This window comes from Crinia signifera, chromosome 9 (assembly GCF_055691185.1).
Source record: "Crinia signifera chromosome 9, ASM5569118v1, whole genome shotgun sequence".
NCBI lineage: Eukaryota > Metazoa > Chordata > Amphibia > Anura > Myobatrachidae > Crinia > Crinia signifera.
The window spans coordinates 70,363,069-70,382,335 of NC_139225.1; the positions used below are offsets into that span (position 1 = coordinate 70,363,069).

The window sequence follows — 19,267 nt, forward strand, 5'->3', positions numbered from 1 at the left end:
CGTGTGTAACTGCGTTTTCCAACTTAAGTGCACAGCTGTTAGCACTTATGTGAGGTAAATTGGGTATTTTTTGGGCCATTTCTGATCCGATCCAATGCACGGCCCTGTGGGTCGTTGGGTTGTTTCTCAGATCCTACCTGCAGCAGGTAGGATCTGTAAACGGCCATTTTAGTGAGTACGTGTCGCGATTGGATGCAGATCGTGAGCTGGTCACACGATCATCTTTGACCTGCTCACGATCTGCATCGTTGTGGTGTGTATCTAGCATTAGCTAGGAGACAAACCCGCATTGACACCCTTGTGGTGTCTAATTTCTGTTAGATAGAAATCCAGTAGTAATTTGCAGCACACTAATTAGAATAGCTCTGAGCTCCCTCCTGGCGTTATTCACAGCACACTGTATTGAACAAACACCATTGTCTTTCAAAATTTGGCATAGCAGCAGTAAAGGTGCATACACACTGGGAGTTTTTGCCCAGTGTGTATGCATAGCAATGATGGAAAAATTAGCAGGGCTGAAAATCGCTCAGTGATATACACTGAGCGATATTCGACCATCTAAGCGAGTTTCCCCAGGGGTGGACAGCTTTCCATAGCAGGTCGTTATGGAAAGCCATCATCCCGGTCACTCCTTTGCAGGTAATACCAGCAGATGAGCGGTGGGCGGCGATGATGCGGGAGAACGTAGCTGAAAACAGCTCAAATGGCAAAACTTGGCTGATTTTTACCTCAAAATCACCCTGTGGGTATGGGCCTTTACAACCAAAAATGTTTTATATGTACCTGTAGTTAAAATGATCAATGCCTTTCTTCTTTTTACAGTGCATTTTAACTGAACTGTAACATATGTAAGTCGCTTTGCATATAACAACCAATCAGATTGTGTCTAGCCTTGCTATAATAAAAATGATAGGGACATTAACATTTCTAAATTAATGGCGGTCCTCTTACATAACTACCGTATTAAATAACCAAATTAATATTTTCTTATATTCTGTTTAGCATATAATGTGGCAGATGTACTAAAATATGGAAAGAGATAGTACCATACCCAACTAATCGGCTCCTGTCAACTTCAAGCATAGCCTATGACAGGCAATTAGGAGCTGAGTGACTTATGTAAAAACTAAAGAGGAATAAGTTTACTAATAATATCCAGCAAAACATGAAAATCAATAATACGCTCAAGGCTACAAAAATATGAGGGCAGCTGCAGAGAACCGCTAGATTTAAGCCCAGTAGAGGATAGTGACCATATCTCCGCTGTCAGGCAGTTATTTAGAATCACGCCTGCCATCAAAGAACTTGTTTTCTAGTTTTTGTTGACTTTAAACGGGCCTTTGACAGTGTGGACGGAGAATCTGTTTGGTGGAGGCGGAGAACATTCCACATAACACCCTTAAGGTGCCTTATGCACTCTACAACAACTACTCCTCAAAGTTATATATGTGGTATCCCAACCATAACTAGTAGTGGCTGGAGATTGCAGGGTGATATGCAATTGATAATTTTTTGTGCATATCATGCTCTTGAGTTTAGCCACGCAGAGCAACAAAACCCGACCAAGTGAATGTCCCATTTCAGTACTCAACCGGGTGACTTTTCATGAAGTTCAGCTCAAATTTTGGCGCTATGCCACAAAAACATTTGAATACAGCCGCAAAATCAACTGAGTGATAAAGTAGGGAGAGTTAAAGTACACATAAATCCGCTACTGTCATTTTCAAGTATAGCCCATGACATGACCCGTAGGAGCAGAGTGACGTGTTTGCTCTCTCTTCACTTTATCACTCTTAAAGTCTTAGTACATTTAACACTGTGTACAAAGCAATTTTACATAAGAAGCAACATACCCCATTACTCAGCCGTCTTTTTAGCAACAGGATGATGGCCCAAAACACTTAGATAATACATTTCTTTAAAAAAGAAATTGTATGAGGTGACTTGTGAACATGAGCTGGGTGTCTATATAGATGTCACTTTTGTAAAGCACATGTGATTTGCATAACGTTTTTAATAAAAGGCGTCCTAAAGATTTTAAAAAGGTTTGTATTGAGGGGATAGTCGGTTGTCATTAGGTCGACACCGTTGGGTTGACATACAGCAAGGTCGACAGGTGTCTAGGTCGACATGGGACAAGGTCGACACACGCGTTAGGTCGACAGTCAAAATGTCAACATGGGCTTTTTCACTGTTTTTTTGAGCCGACTTGTGACACGGGATGTATTTCATGCCCTGCCATCCACTAGGGCTTGGTGGGAGAATAAAATAGTGTGCCGAGTGTAGCGAAGCACCGTTCCCAAAGCATGGCGAGCGCAGAGAGCCATGTGAGGGGACGCGGTGCACTTTAACCTGTGTCCATGTCGACTTTGTCAACATTCGGGTAAAAAAAACAGTGAAAACTTCATGTCGACCTAAGCACCTGTCGACCCAATGATCCCATTCCGTATTGATAGACCATACAGGACTGTTTCCAGGTTTGTTCACACTTTCTTAGGTAAAAACACTATTTCTACAGTTAACTTAAACAGTATGGGGGTATGTAATCTGTGCTGCTATTTCCGCCAGCGAAAATAGCTGCTCTCGTCTGTTCAGTGCTGCCATTTCCGACCGCATTGAAAGTTTTCAGATTCGCTTTTATAAAGTCGAATCGAAATTGTCGGAAACTGGCGCATATTGTCAAATTCGCTGCAGTCTCTGACAAAACGCAGCTGTTCCGTTGCTCAACAGTGGGAATATTGAATACCGACAGTCGAGTTAGTCGTAAATAGCTGTGAATACGACTGTCTGGAACATCCCGACAGTCAGATTTGGGGTTGAATACCCCTCAATTACTATTTGGGTATAAGAGATAAATGACCTCTTCTTAAATAATATCTGGGTGACTGACTAAACATAAAATCTACACTTCCAGGGGGCATATATGGGAATAACCCCCCTCCCCAGTTCCCATTATCTGGAAAACCAGGGTGTCCCCAAACAAAGGCATCCCTAATTGTGCATAATGTATAAAGAGGATTGTTTGGGAAAACCTGTTTTCTGTAGTGCCAGTTTACATCTGATGAGCAACTAAGCGCTTTCCTGATTACCAGTGAAGACATCAGGACAAGTGGCACTTGTCATTTGCATTTAATGTTCATAAACCACAATCCTGCTCCTAATTTTTTTAACCGACCAACTTTAATCCAAAGGCGACATGTCTCACATAAGTCTGTTTTTAGTTTATTTGTATTATGAGTGTATCCAAGGCTGACTGGCCCTACACTAGCAGTTACTATTAGCTAACATAAACGAGCATACTTTATCATAGTCATGATGACTAAATCCTCCTGTGACTTCTATTATTTCTAAAACTGTTCTGCATCTATTTCCAGAAAGGGGAAAAGGAAGCAAACGCTTCTATCTACTTAGGTGGGAATGTCCTATTCACATATGTAATCATATAGTAATATTTCCTACTATTGGTGTGTGACGCACTAAGGAACAACGTGATCAGGAGAGTTCCCGGGGTAGTGGAGAAAGAAGAATTTGTCATTTGGTTTACACTGTAAATTTTAGCTTAGAGTAGAACCCATCTTAAACATTCTGTTACCGAGTCTTGAATTTCTTCCCCATGTGTTCCTAATTGTAAAAAGCAACAATGTGTGGGACTATGTATGTATGTGTTCAAACTATGGAAAAACTCATTCACAGAGTTGTGCCAAGATTCTTTTGTGTGTGTGTGTGTCACCACATTTTTACTGAATTCACGTTAGAGATATGTGTAGGTGTGATCTGAGGGACGGGATTTGTCCCCCCGAAACTTTGTCATGCCTCCGATAACAACATTTATTGAAAGTATCTAGTCCGTCTCCTGAGTGGTGTTTATTTCCCATGGGTATTGGATTTGTGTGTATGTGTAAAATATATGAATCTATATATGTTATAATGTGGATGATTAGGGCTTTTAGCTTCTGAAAACCCCAAATTCTAATTCTCAGAAAATTAGAATATTACATGAAAAAAAAATTTAAATACAGAAATGTTGGTCCTCCTGAAAAGAATAATCATGCATATGTACATGCTCTGGGCCCTTTGTGTGAATTGCTGCCTCAATGCGGCGTAACATGGATGCCATCAGCCTGTGGCACTTCTGAGTTGTTATGGAAGTCCAGGATACTTCAATATTGGCCTTCAGCTCTTCTGCGTTGTTCAGTCTCGTGTCTCTCCTCTTTCTCTTGGCAGTGCCCCCTAGCTTCTTTATGGAGTTCGGGTCAGGTGAGTTTCATGGCCAATCCCGCAGGTACTTTTGGCAGTGTGGGCAGGTGCCAGGTCCTGCTGGAAAATGACTTCAGCATCTCCATAAAGCTTGTCTACTGAAGGAAGCATGTAGTTTTCTAAAATGTCCCGGTAGGCGGCTGTGTTGACTCTGGACTTAATAAAGCACCGTAGCCCAACACCAGCAGATAACATGGTTCTCTAAATCAACACAATCGACTGTGGAAACTTCACACTGGACTTCAAGCATCTTGGATTGTGTGTGTCTCCATTGTTCTTCCAGAGCTGTGATGGTGAGTAGTGCTGATTGCTCGCCATCACTGCTCGCGGGTCTGTATTCAACTGACCCCCCTGGAAACGGCATGTGCGGCTGCCAAAACGGCGAGGCTTACGGCTGACTGACTGCAGCAGGCTGCATGCATTAGCCACAAACCTTGCCATTCAGGGCAATCCTCGCTGTCCTCTGACAGGCATTTTTGAAAGCGGCAATCATTTACACTACAAAACCAGTTTGATTTTGCAGTATAAATGATTGCCGCTTTAAAAAAACCTGGAGATTTCTTACCAAATCTTTCACTTGCTGAATCTCATCCTATTAAATTCCCCCCTAAATCTTTTTGAAGTGATAAAGTGGAAGGTGATAAAGCACCAGCCAATCTGCTAACTGTCAAGTTATAGGCTGCGTTTTAAAAAAAATGACAGTAAGGAGCTGGTTGACATCTATCTGCACCCCAGTTCCTTAGGTCTGGGTATGTTGGGTTTAGTCAGCACGTAAGGGGGCAGATGTAATCCATCTGGTAATGTGTTAAAGTGCAAAGTGAGAACGCAACAGCCAATCAGCTGTATGTAAAAATTAGTTGATCGGCTGGTGGGTTATCACTAGGGGGGGGAGTTTTATTCGGATCTCAAAACGAGAACTTATTGGCTATTCAAAACACGTGACCGCCGATAGCATTCTGAAATATCTGAAATTGCAATAATTTTGTGAAAAGAACAGGGTAAACCCAAACCCCCTCACCCCTAGTTATCACCATCCACTTTATCATCCGTTTATAACTGTACTGGGCTTAATACATCTGCCCCATTGTGTAATAATGTTAAGTTCACCTACTGATTTTTAAGCATCAAATAGAGTAATGGTAACGAACAGCTACTGTGTGGCATTGTTAGCGGTACAATGGATTGTACAGCAGCGTGACTGAGTATGGTTGTCTTAGATTTTTCTCTTTTCCATATTTCTACCAATAGTATTTTATTGCATTTTCACTTATGTACGTCAGTGACTTGCAAAGTTCCATACATTATCATGGGTGACCGTTTAAATTAGTTTCTGATTCCTTTATAAACTTGACGTGGAAACTAAACACAAATGGACACCGTCTGGCAGTAGCATAAACATTTAGAGCTTCTACAGTTCTGTGTTGTATTAGACTATTGTCTCAACACTTTCTAAGTGACTGTTTAACTTCCTGTACTTACTGTAAAAATAGATGTTCTTTTTGGGCAGCGGTGAAGTTTACATAGTAGCTCCGTGTATATATGTGTGGACCTGTAATGTCATGGAGGTATTTCTCATTTGTTGAATTGAAATTTCAACAAGGGTTTTGTGTAGCAGATTATTGATAAATGACTTGTATTGTAAAAAGACCACCTATGCTCTTACGGAAGATGAATGAAGATTATGGAATTAACATTATCTTCTAACAAGTCTGTGTAAAGTATACTGTCATTTTCTGTCCCTTAGAGTACAGTCGGTTTGAGTCAAAGATCCATGATTTGCGAGAGCAAATGATGAACAGCAGCATGAGCTCTGGATCCGGATCTTTGCGCACCAGTGAGAAAAGATCTCTCTACGTCAGGTACATACATGATCTGCTGTAACTTCTCTTACGTGTAGTACAGGTATGCCGGAGCGCCTATCTAGGGATGTGGGTTATTACAGACAGTGTCTACTTGAGTTTTTCCCATTTTTTTGGTCTGTGCTGACCTGGCCCCCCAATTAGTGTAACGCGCACCCTCACATGGCTCACTTTGCTTGTATGCTTCTGGCTCAGTAACTTGCTACACTTTGTATATTATCTCACTATGCCGGCATGGATACATGGATGGTGAAGTAAGAACAAGCCGGGTTAAAAACAGAGTATCTGGTTTAACCCTGTGGACCTGAACCACCCACAGAGTACCCTATGGTGCAGCAAAAGGTATATGGGAGCACCTATTGCAGGGCTGGGCAATTGCGGCCCTCCAGATGTTGAGGAACTATTAGTTTTGCTATGTGGCCATGCTGAAACTGATGCAAGGCATGCTGGGATGTGTAGTTCCTCAACATCTGGAGGGCCGCAATTACTCAGCCCTGACCTATTGGGTACCTTGTTATGCAGCAAGTTCCTAGAACGAGATGAGAGCAAAAGAAAATGGTTCTTCTGCCTCCTATTTGGTGTTCCATACACAGACATAACACAGCTGTCCTTCCTGAAGTCCTACAGTATAAACACTATAGTGAGAATAGCGCTGCGGGTAGTGCAGAAATACAGAAGTATCTTGTAGTGTAGCTTGGTGTATTCTAGACAGTGTTCCAAATGACTGCATACACTTACAGTCCACCATATTTGCAGTATTTCAGTCCCATGCCTTTTATATAGATTATTAGTTTAGTTAAATCAAAGCTGTGTGGTCAGATATATATAAAAATGGTACTCTTTACCTAGCACGGCGCCCATCGCGGGCATCGCATGCACTAAAAAAACGGGTGCGATGCGACCAACGCGATGGCTGCGATTTCCCATAGGGAACAATGTTAAATGTCTCAATTGACACGGTTTTCCTGTTCAATGCCTCAATGGACCCGATTTTTCCATAGGAAACCATGTTAAATGGCCCACAGAGGCCAAATAGGCACCCTGAAGTGTGAAATGGCCCCCACAATTGTTAACGCCACCCCAAGATCAACGTGAACCCGAAGCGTGGTGAGCGCCGGCGGTACGCGTCCTACGACCTTTTCATACCCCCACTATCCACTTCGGCGTGGAGTTGAGAATAGAACAGTGTGGTGAGCGCAGTGAGCCACCGAGCCCGAAGCGTGGCGAGCGGACGCGGATACCTTCACAGGTGTCCGCGTCCCCGCGCGGGGCTCGCTACGCTCGCCACACTTCGGGTTCGGTGGCTCGCTGCGCTCGCCACACTGTTCTTTTCTCAACTCCACGCCGACGTGGATAGTGGGGGTATGAAAAGGTCGTAGGATGCGTACCGCCGGCGTTTGCCACGCTTCGGGTTCACGTTGATCTTGGGGTGGCGTTAACAATTGTGGGGGCCATTTCACACTTCAGGGTGCCTATTTGGCCTCTGTGGGCCATTTAACATAGTTTCCTATGGAAAAATCGGGTCCATTGAGGCATTGAACAGGAAAAACGGGTCAATTGAGACATTTAACATTGTTCCCTATGGGAAATCGCGTCGGTCGCATCGCACCCGTTTTTTTTTAGTGCATGCGATGCCCGCGATTTTTTGCCCGCGATCAAAATCGCGGGCGCCGTGCTAGGTAAAGAGTACCATAAAAATAAATTGGGACTCGCATAACTGCCTGAATGTAGGCGAATGAGTGTATCTGAACTTCACTTACATTCACTGTAGCACCTGACAACCCCTTAGGGTTCTCTCCGAGGGGCAATATTTTGTAATTATGGGAAGCGGGGACCTCGGCGGGGGTGCTTGGCAGTGTGAGAAGGTGACCCTAGGGAAAACAATGAACTTTAGAAATATGGGGTTGCCACACCACATTATTGCCAATATATTCTAAATTCAATAATCTATTCCTTTAATAAACAATAGATCTAACTTCACAGAAAGTTTCCATGGATACTAATTCTACAATATGTAAAAGCTCTTATACTATAAATTATTTCTAACAAGAATAGTCTTACACCCTTATTACTTTTATGCAGTAATATTCAGTCACCCTTTATTACAAAGCATCGGATGAATATAATACATTCAAGCATATTGTCATGTAGTACATCACCTCAGCGAACATAGAATTCACCTTTTATTGTAATTTTATTATTGTTTAGCCTTGTGTGTTTTTTCTTTAATGGGGTACATTTACTAAAGCTTCTGAAATGAATCTGATGTTGCACATACCAACCAATCAGATTCCAGTCTCCTTCTATAAGCTGCCAAAAAGATTTTTAAAAAATTCTCCAAAGCTTGCTGACACAATTTTTGAAATGTGAACGATTGATGGATCTATACAATGTTTTACAATCTATTTGACACTAGCTTAAATAGGTCTTAAGGATTATTGGCCAAATGTCTCAATACACCTGTAAAACCTCTTACCAACAAATGGTATTATGTCATATTTACTGCTGTTTCTCTTTTATTCTTGGGTACTTGTGTAATAGCATGGTGCCGGTTACATAGTTAGCGTAGCATCTGTCAGAATCAGCATAGTGTTCGCGCGGCCAGCGTAGTCAGTTAGAAGTAGCAAAGTGTTCCTGCGGCCAGCGTAGTCAGTCGAAGATGAAGTGACTGCAGAACCTCTCACAATGTTTAACCTGCCGCAGACATAGGAGGAGTCGGTGGCTTTTTTTCAGCAGCACCATTTGCTGCCACTGACACAAACCCGTGTTAATGGACACCCAATGCATTTGGCGCTGCCACATTAAAACCTGATCTCCGGGGTGTCGTATGCCATTTCTTACCCTCACCCGTTCTGAAAACGTAGCGTAGCCGGGCTATTACACAAGTACCTATTCTTGTAATCCCAGTTTTCTGTGGCTACTGTAGTCTTAACAGCGCCTATGCATTTGATGGTGAAATATCTGCACTTCCGTATAAAACTCATTCTTCTGGATATTTCTGGAATAGTATAGAATAAAAATTTAATTCTGGTTCTTAACATTAACAGGGCTCTGTTTGACTACGATCGGTCTCGGGACAGCTGTCTACCAAGCCAGGGGCTGAGCTTCTCCTATGGGGATATTCTTCATGTAATTAATGCTTCTGATGATGAATGGTGGCAGGCGAGACTTGTCACTCCACATGGGGAAAGTGAACAAATCGGGGTTATCCCCAGCAAAAAGAGGTGAGTGGTATCGCCTTCGTCACATGACTGGCATGAAGTCCATCCTGCACTTGAAAAGATAGTGTATTAACGGAGGATATTTGCCGTATGTATCATACCTATGTATGGTTTCAAGCCGCTATATGAGTCACATAGGATATTTCCATGTGTACCTACCTATAGATGTCTGCTCATATTTGTGCAGGGTTGAGAAAAAAGAGAGAGCGCGACTGAAAACTGTCAAATTCCATGGACGCTCCGGCATGGAGTCCAACAGAGTGAGTACACGTGCTGCTACCTATCCGGGCAGCCGGTTATTACAACATGTGTGCTTTCATTTGAATATGCTTAATTGTCCATTTATTGTATGCTAGATTACATGAGACCAATAAGTATTGTAATGGTTTCAAGAGTTTTTTTTTTTTGTTTTTTTTTTTTAAATGAGATCACTCAATAGTTAAAATAAGTGTACAGTAATGCCATACACAGAAGGTAGTAATTACTACAATAACTTGTGACTGGTAGGAATTATTCATGGGTAATGTTGATTTATTTTCCAAAAAAAAGCTATCATGTAAGTAGGTTAGAGAGGGAAAAAGCCTTTTTCATGGCTTAATTTAAGTTTGGTAGAATGTAGGCCAGGTGATATCTGCTGTTCCCATAAAGGCTTATGTTCAACGTTCCATGTTATCCCTGCCTCTCAGCTCATCACGTTATCCCATTATAATTTATTTTTGCATGCCATATAAACCCGTTTTTTGTTTTGTCTTGTTTTTATTTTGTTCTTCTCCATTCTCTCCTCCATTTCTACACTATCTGGCATTCTCATTCCCGTTACCCGTTCTGTGCCGTCCCCCATCTGCCACAGTCTATCAAATCCAAGCGTAAAAAGAGTTTTCGACTGTCTCGCAAGTTTCCGTTTTACAAGAGTCTTGTTCAAGAGACCAGCAACGCACGTAAGTAAGAGGAGAGGACATGTCAGATCTTATATCATATAAGTGTAGCTCATAACTTCACTGGCTTGAGGGGCATGCACCTATTATAGAAGCAGCAGAATGTAGCTCAGATGGTGCTTTAGGAAGAAAGTGTTCTACCTGATAATGCTCATACACTTGGGCTGTGTCACACAAGCCGAGAAAAGTGTAGGACAGAGCAGTCGTGTCTTTTTCTGTTTGTTAGGTTTTCCTTCCGTTTTGCAATTACCTTCCTTGGGTAGTGCCAGAGCCATGTGATTTGCTCTCGCAATTGTCATGGACCACAGTAAAGCATCTTGGTTTGTGCTGTGATCTGCTCTGGGTATGAACAGATGTAAGCCCTCGAAGGCAATAACACTAAAATAACAACCAAAGTATTGTATCCTATAAAGGGGGATACAGAGGCCTATGTCAACACATTAGCTAAGCAGAATGTATGCAGACTTTATTTATTAACAGTTTCTTATATAGCGCACACATATTCCACAGCGCTTTAAAGAGAGTATTTGAACATTTCACATCAGTCCCTGCCCCATTGGTGCTTACAATCTATATTCACTACCACATGTACACGCACATAGAGACATTTTAGGGTTAATTTTTGTTGGAAGCCAATCAACCTACCTGTATATTTTTGGATTGTGGGAGGAAACAGGGTACTTGTGTATTTTGGCGGCGCCCCTGATGTGCATCGCACGATGAACGCATCGCATGCCATGTACCGGATGGCATGCGATGCGATTTTTACCCCCTATGCGATGAAAAATCGCATAAGCACCCTAATGGGTGCTAACAATGTTAAATGCACCCCCACGCCACCCCCCACTCTAAACGTGAACCCGAAGCGTGGCGAGCGCAGCGGTACGCGTCCTACGACCTTTTCATACCCCCACTATCCACGTCGGCGTGGAGTTGAGAATAGAATAGTGTGGCGAGCGCACGCGGATACCTTCACAGGTCAACGCGTCCCTTCGCGGGCTACACAGGTATCCGCATCCCCTCGCGGGGCTCGCTGCGCTCGCCACGCTTCGGGCTCAATGGCTCGCTGCGCTCGCCACACTATTCTATTCTCAACTCCACGCCGACGTGGATAGTGGGGGTATGAAAAGGTCGTAGGACGCGTACCGCCGCCCCTCGTGGGCTCGCCACGCTTCGGGTTCACGTTTATAGTGGGGGGTGGCGTGGGGGTGCATTTAACATTGTTAGCACCCATTAGGGTGCTTAACATTGTATAAGCACCCTTTAGGGTGCTTATACAATGTTTAATCGCATTGCATGGCATTGTATGCCATGTACAATGGCATACAATTTTCAAATTGTATGCCATCGCACAGTATCCCACGAAATCGCATCGCATACCATCGCATGCGTTATGGTATGCGATGCGATGGGCGCCGCCAAAATACACAAGTACCGGAAACAGGAGTACCCGGAGGAAACCCACGGAAGTAGTGGGAGATTATACAAACCCTGCACAGTTAGGACCATGGTGGCTATCGAACCCATGACCTCAGTGCTGTGAGGCAGTAATGCTAACCAATACACCATCCATGCTACCATGATTTGGTATGACTGAATTTGTCAGCTTGCACTTTTTTTTTTTTTTTTTATAGCTTCTGGTTAGAGCATGATGTAAATAATGGCCACAGGACTAAAGTCCTTTTGTTATACAGATGTGTCCTTGTCCATCTAGCTTCAATGTGCCATTCAGCAGAAGATGGGGGAGCTGCCAGGTCATGCAGCTTAACTAGTGTGTGGGGGTATTTTCTTTTTGGGCCAAAAATGCATCTCGGTTGTGATTTGACTAGGATCAACTAGAAGGTGCTGCTGGCTAATTTGATATGCCACATTTGTATTGGTTTGCAGCTGAGTTGTATATGAAGCACAAAGGAACTCTACATAGAACAAAGCTGTGGTTGCTGCATTGCAACACTTCCAATGCAGATTCAGAAAATCAGATACACACAATAGATATGTTGCATATCAATCTGCATGATCTCCTCATTCATTGTGTCCAATTTGTTAAATCAAAGTGCTTTAACCAATTTATCTGAATCACTATTGTTTGTTTGTTTGTCCAACATTTGTGAGATTCTCTTATGCTCCCATTTGTGAGAGTTGATTCTCTTATGCTTCCATATATTACCAGATCTTTGTTCCCACCAGATAGATTGGACATATACATCTGTTGGTGTATTCCCAGCTTTAGACTCCTTTTTCAGCAAAAAGCGGCACAATGCTGGCATTCCCACAGGATCTGGTCCACCAAGAGTGGCTGTTTGTCACTGCACAGATGTATGAGAACAGATCTGTAGCATTGGGTGTATAAACTGTGGTCAGTAATGAAACCGGTGGCACTGTGATAGACGGTGACATGGGCACTCTGTGTATGGGACAGATCACATGCATTTGTCAGATTCTATTGATGGGAAATGTAGAGGTGCGGTGACAGTGGTATGCCACGTAGAGGGGCAGACTGTCCGAATGTGCGGTGGTTACAGTTGTATAATAAGTACTGGTCCTTTTGATGATCTGGCCACCATGCTATGATTTGGGTCATATTGGTAAGCCTTAGGATGTGTCTTTTATGATGTTACTGTATATTACAGTTTTGGAGTAATGGGACAGTAAAGTTCCCTCTTAGATGGCAAATCTGGAAATGGGAACAGAGTTAATCTGGATATTTCAAATAACAGCACAAAATTATTGTGGTCAGTAACATGGATATACTGTACTAGATCGTGCACGCTGAGGGACTGGATTCAACATGAGAACGCAAGTTGTATATGATAAAACAATACAGCTTAACACACCACATTCTAAGCGCTGCACTTGGCAGTGTTGCTGGGACAGGACCATCCCATGTACCAATGTTACTTTTACGTGGGAACTATGATTATTCAGTCATGCCAGAATATCATCAACCTTCTTGAACCTTACTTTCCTCTGTCCTAAGTGTTACCTCCTACAATGAGCCATTTTGTCCCTTCTAATACTGATAAGTTCATGTGATCAGTTGCAACTTCCTCTTTTTTGACAATTCTTCACCTGCCTTGCTTACATGTATTTGTTACATAAGGAGGAGGTGACGTTTGGCTTTATTCTGTGCATGGTGACTATTCTTTTGGCTCTCTTCCGAACACTGTCTCTACCTGGCTGTCTCTCACTGTCTCTATCTTTCTCCTCTCTCCTATCTGTACTATCAGGACTTCCCTGGCTTAAGTGACGATTATTATGGATCAAAGAGTCTAAGTAAGTCCCTCAGTGTGAGGGGGGAGGGGCTCTGATCTCACCATTGGGGTCTATGTGCTTGGGGGCACGTCTTGTCAGGTGTGGGTGGGGGGGGGCAATATGGTTGCTTGTGGTACGTCTCCTTTCACCTATGTATGTAATGCACATAACTGTCTGACCCTGCATAGATCACTTAGATAAGCAGCATTGCGGCCTTTAATAAGATGTTTGTTGGAATTCCCAGAAGCTTAGTCCATAAGTGATCATTTAATTATAGACTTGATTTCTCAGCTCTGTAAGCTAGGTTTGTGTATCCTGCATTCAGCTAAAGCATCACATCCAAACACAGGTCCATTTTCTGGAATTAAGCAAATTGTTCTTAAAATATCTAGTTATTTGTTACGGTTACATGGCAAGTGATGTCCGTGATATCTAAAGTTAAGTTAAAAAAGTTAATTTAATTTAAGTCCTGAACCTAATATAACTGTATACACATCCTGAATCGGTTTGAGCCCATCTTAATCGTAATTCTGATATCATACTAAAGGGCAGTCTAGATGGGCCAAGAGGTTCTTGTATGCCATCAAATTCTATACATCATCTAGTAATACAGTAGGACAGGCAGAAGTTTAGTGGCGCTTGCACCTGGTGTGCTGCAACCCTTTCCCTGTGCTCTCTGTGTGCATTTTGTCACATTTCCACTATTACCCAGTACCCCATGGTGACCTTTTTATTCCTTTTTACAGAGGCTGTGACATCGAATACCAGTGACAGCGAGAGCAGCTCCAGTAAGTAGACAATCGCCTCCTTTTTTGTAATATTGACCTTTTAAATCTTGTGAAATCTGAAACAAGCACTTTTACAATTACTCCACAGAGGGACAAGAAGACACTATCCTTTCATATGAGCCAGTGACCCGGCAAGAGAGTAAGTCATACAAATAAAGGCATGTGCCTTAAAAACATATACTTTAGGTGACCTGATACAGGGTTGTGCCATTCTCTAATTATTACTCTGTAATAAATTAAAACAAAACATCTGTTCAAAAACCGATACTGACGTATCTGTAAACATCTGACACGAGCCCTGTTGTACTATCACTTTTTGTCTAACTGGGTATTCCGTCATGTGCAGCATTTATTTTGAGCAACGAACTGTAAGTGCGCATGTTGCAGTTTGATCTCACAGGAGGTGTAATTCTTCCTGTGGCCCTCTGCTCAGGCCTTGAAGTAGTACAAGAGCCCAACCCCTGCCCGCTACACATCCAGCTCCTACTCCTTGGGGCACTTGGTGGTGTGACTTTCATAATGAGTTAATCATTAATAGACAATGGTATAAAGTGTTTTCCAAGTAGTAAGCCAGGACAATGGCTACCTGTAACATGCACACTTCAAGCAGACCGCAAGGTTTTTTTGTGTGTGTGAATTATATGGGACTTCTACATGGCACAAATGACCTATAATTCACTTTGTGTTTCAAATATCATATTAAATGTCTTTATTGCAATATAATAATTTATCATGGACTTATCACAATTAAGTTATTCTTCTCAACACCAGGTAAGCTGGATAACCACATCTAGGGGCTCCTTTATCAATGTGTTTTATAATTTGTTGCTCAAAATAAATGCTGCCCCACCCAAGCAGCTCCTAACTGCCATATGTGTTTGATTAATGGTGTTCCAGCCAATCAGCTCCTGACATTTTTTCCAACACTTCTAACTTTTAACTAGCAAAAACTCACTGATTTCCCCCAACACACACACACACACACACACACACTTTTTTTACATTTCATCCACATCACTATATATAATTATAGTGATGTGGATGATAGGTTAACGCACACTACACAAAAGGTGAACATAGTGATAGTTGACGCATGGAAACGTGTTTTTCCAATTTTGGGGGGTGGTTCTTATACTTAAACATCCATGTAGACCAGGGGTGGGGAACCTCAGGCCCGAGGGCCGTATGCGGCCCCCGTAGCCGGTCTGAGTGGCCCTCCCACCCACCCGGCGGCTTTGCCGGGAGTAAAGTACAGGGGAATTCTTGCGAAATTCCTCTTAACAGCAGCCGGAGACTGTCAGTCCTACTCAGCGGCAGCTGCCGGAGCGCGGGACGGCTGCAGCAAGACAACTTGTAAGAGAAATTTCACATATGGCCCCCGAAGGATTTTTTTCCCCATACAAATGGCCCTTGGCACAAAAACTGTTCCCCACCCCTGATGTAGACTATGATTAGGAGTGTGCCGAAAGGGACACTGTACACTATTTGGGGGTCCTTCTGCTGAAATCTACAAGCACTGCTGTAGATTAATATGGTGTGCAATTAATGCTCCTAAATGTTTACTAATGTATTACATTTTTTTGCCCCAGTTCATTATTCTAGACCAGTCATTATCTTGGGTCCCCTGAAAGACAGAGTAAATGATGACCTAATCTCTGAATTTCCACACAAATTCGGTTCCTGTGTTCCACGTAAGTAGTACTTATGTTGCCCTCTAATATATATTTTTAACGCGCATATTTTCTGAAACTTTATCCAGTGCCTCATTTCCTCTCTCCTAATGCAAGTCAATTCAATCACTGCAGACACTACACGACCACGAAGGGAGACGGAGATGGACGGACAGGACTATCATTTTGTCTCCTCTCGGGAACAGATGGAGAAAGATATTCAGGAAAATAAATTCATAGAGGCTGGTCAGTTTAATGACAATCTCTACGGGACTAGTATTCAGTCTGTGCGTGCAGTAGCTGAAAGGGTACGTTTGGAAAGGTGATCAGGTTATTTGTATACAGATATAGCAGCGCTCATTGTTGCTTTGCAATTTCCACGTGCGCATGCTGCTCATACAAAATAATTAGCCAGCGATTGGCACAGCATGACGATTCTGCACTTTTGGTGCGACATACTGCGACAAAAGGGCACTAGCGGCCATATTGCAGCAATGATGTGCGTGGCTCTATCTGTATATGTGTATAGACTTTTCGGTAGTTGTGTAGTTTCACGGCGCCGTGCTACTTCCAGGTTCTACGCTCGGCAATCTATCTAAAGTAACTTAACTCCATGCCAACGTGGATAGTTCATAACCCCACTATCCACGTTGGCATGGAGTTGATTTTAGATAGTGTGGCGAGCGCAGCAAGCCCCCAAGCCCGCATCGTGGGTGAGCGAAGGGACTCAGATGCACGGTTCCATGCTGGCGCCGCGAAACTACACAAGTACCGACTTTTCTCCTAATTTGATGTCTCACATTCTAGTGTAACTAATTAATTCTCTTTCACAGGGAAAACACTGCATTCTCGATGTATCTGGCAACGCAATCAAACGATTGCAACAAGCACAACTATTCCCTATTGCTATTTTTATCAAACCAAAATCAGTAGAAGCACTCATGTAAGTAACTGTTTATTGTAGGGGTGTATTTGTGTTTCATCTACTTTTATCGATTTGTAAATTGTTGACAATCAGTGTTGCGTTTCCAGGGTTAAAACCTACACTTACTTTTTTATTGATGAAAAATCGAATTAAGTATACTTAGAGCCGTGGTTCCCAAGCTGTGTGTTGGGGAACACTGCTGTGCCTCAGGGCTATTTCACACGCTCCGGCTCCTGCCGGACGGCGAAATCCCATATGGTGAAAAGCACACTGTAGTTAATAATAAACACAATTGTGTCCATTCACACGGGACGGCCCGGCCGCACGGTTGCAGCCGGATCCCACCACTGGAAGGGACGGCTGCCATACCCTCCATTGCAAGCTACTGTGTGTGGCACGGCTTCCTGGCCGTGCAGGATTTCGCCGTCCGGCAGGAGCCGGAGCATGTGAAATAACCCTTAGGGTGGTTGCAGGGGTTCCACAGGTTTGTGAACTAGTATCAAATAAGATCGTTTTTGGTCCGTGTGAAAGGCAAAACCAGTGTTGGTGGCTACCAATCATAAAATGTGCGGACATTAAAGCCCGTATTCAATGTGGCCGGCGAGGGCGTTAAACAGCGGGGATCGCAGAAATCAAGTGATCCTCAATGTTTAACCCCTGCGCCGCCCGGAGTACCCCAAACAGTTAGGCTCACGGCTAATGCATTTAGCTGTGAGCTTCGCTTCAAAAACGAAGCGAGGGGGAATCGCCATGTGCATGTCAATTTGAATACTGACCCAGCGAGCTGTGACAGCTCACCAGAGTAGTATGCGTGGCCTATTAAATGAACATTGTCGGCTTTGGCATTCATGGGCTCGGTACCAGAGCTTGGCCTTAGTTTGGCCACACATAGCATAATAGGCATAACTAGGTCATGTTAATACATTTTATAAATGATACCGCCAGTAGGGAATTTATGGATAATGATACAATCGGTCATTTTCAGACACTGATGTATTAAGCCTGGTGAAGAAACTGGAAGGTGATAACGCACCAGCCAATCGGCTATGTTTTTAAAATGTCAGGTGTTGATTGGTTGGTGCATTGTCGCCTTTCACTTTATCTCCACCACGCTTAATACATCTGCCCTACTGTGCTTTAAACTAAAGCAGTTTAACTGATATTGTAGCTTTTGTCAAATTCATTTGGATGTATTATTTCTATTTCCTCAATAGAGGACACTGGTGAGTCAATACATTTAAATGCGTGAGTGACTCCTCCACCTCTATCCCCCTTTCCCAGACCAGTTTTAGGATATGTGCCCGAGAAAGCCGGTTACTCTAGAGCTCCAGAGTTCAACTTTTATTTTTTTTACGTTTTTGAAGACCTCACAGGCACAGTTTGCCTCTTTCTGTCTGCACTTGGGGAGCTGCTGTATGGGACCCATTCCCACCTCCTGAGGTAGTCACTTGGGTACCTTGCTGCAAAGACATTTGTCCTGAAGCAGCTGCATTCATTTTCAGCCTTGCGCCACTGGCAGCATGGCTGAAAGGGACAGGTGAATAGGCACCCGGGTCCCTGACTAGCAGCGGTCCTGGGCTTAAAAGGCAGTCCCTGCTTTAATCAGGTTGGCATACCTTTTTGTGATAGATGTGGCCATCTATAATGACTGAAAGCAGGGTATGGTGAGATGATTTTGACCAGACAAAGATCCCGATTGTGCGCAGTGCCAAAGAAATAGTACAGATACAGTATAGTGACAAGCTTGGTTTATTTATTTATTAATGTTTTACTAAAAATAGCCATTAATACACAAGAGCAAACCCCAACACAACAGTAAGGAATTCCCACAGTGAAAGTTTTTAGATGTCCTTTAGGGCAAGCTTGCAGTACATTTGCTGATCAACATAAAGTGGAATGGATAGATAAAGCTTCAGCAGGCAGACTTCCTCACCGAACCCGTATATTTACATCTACACATCAGCCAAAACACCAAAGGAACCATAGTGTTTTATGTCTGTCATTCACATCAAGCTTCCAATTCCATCCCAACCAGACATGTCATGGCTATTCATTCTAGATCCCATATAAACATACATTTTATGGTACTTGTTTAGTTTCACGGCGGCCGATATATCGGATGCGATTTTTTTTTACCTGTTCATAACCCCACTATCCACTATGCATGGATTTGATTTTATTTAGTGTGGCGAGCGGACGTGGATTACTGCGCACACTATATAAAATCAACTCCATACATAGGCCAGTATTCAATGTTCCCGATTCACTGGTTTCTCGGCGAATCGGGCTGTTTTCACTCCTCGCGGTGAAATTTTTTCACTGAAAATCTGATTCACCCCATTCAATGTTCCATGTTCGCT

The 19,267-nt window shown here is 43.0% G+C and overlaps 1 protein-coding gene across 9 annotated transcripts in view; it reads left to right on the forward strand.

Annotated features, from left to right (window-relative positions):
* Positions 1-19,267, forward strand: part of DLG3 (discs large MAGUK scaffold protein 3) — a 198,098-nt gene that overhangs the window by 166,390 nt on the left and 12,441 nt on the right. For 4 of the 9 annotated variants that reach the window (XM_083159156.1, XM_083159161.1, XM_083159157.1 and 1 more), the window contains 9 exons: positions 6,002-6,116; positions 9,164-9,340; positions 9,525-9,597; positions 10,188-10,275; positions 14,271-14,312; positions 14,401-14,451; positions 15,902-16,003; positions 16,100-16,290; positions 16,816-16,925. In XM_083159156.1, the coding sequence (XP_083015282.1) occupies positions 6,002-6,116; positions 9,164-9,340; positions 9,525-9,597; positions 10,188-10,275; positions 14,271-14,312; positions 14,401-14,451; positions 15,902-16,003; positions 16,100-16,290; positions 16,816-16,925 (949 nt within the window). Of the gene's footprint in view, positions 1-6,001; positions 6,117-9,163; positions 9,341-9,524; positions 9,598-10,187; positions 10,276-13,499; positions 13,546-14,270; positions 14,313-14,400; positions 14,452-15,901; positions 16,004-16,099; positions 16,291-16,815; positions 16,926-19,267 lie in introns of all 9 variants that reach the window. The other 5 variants (XM_083159159.1, XM_083159163.1, XM_083159160.1 and 2 more) reach the window with 3 other exon arrangements.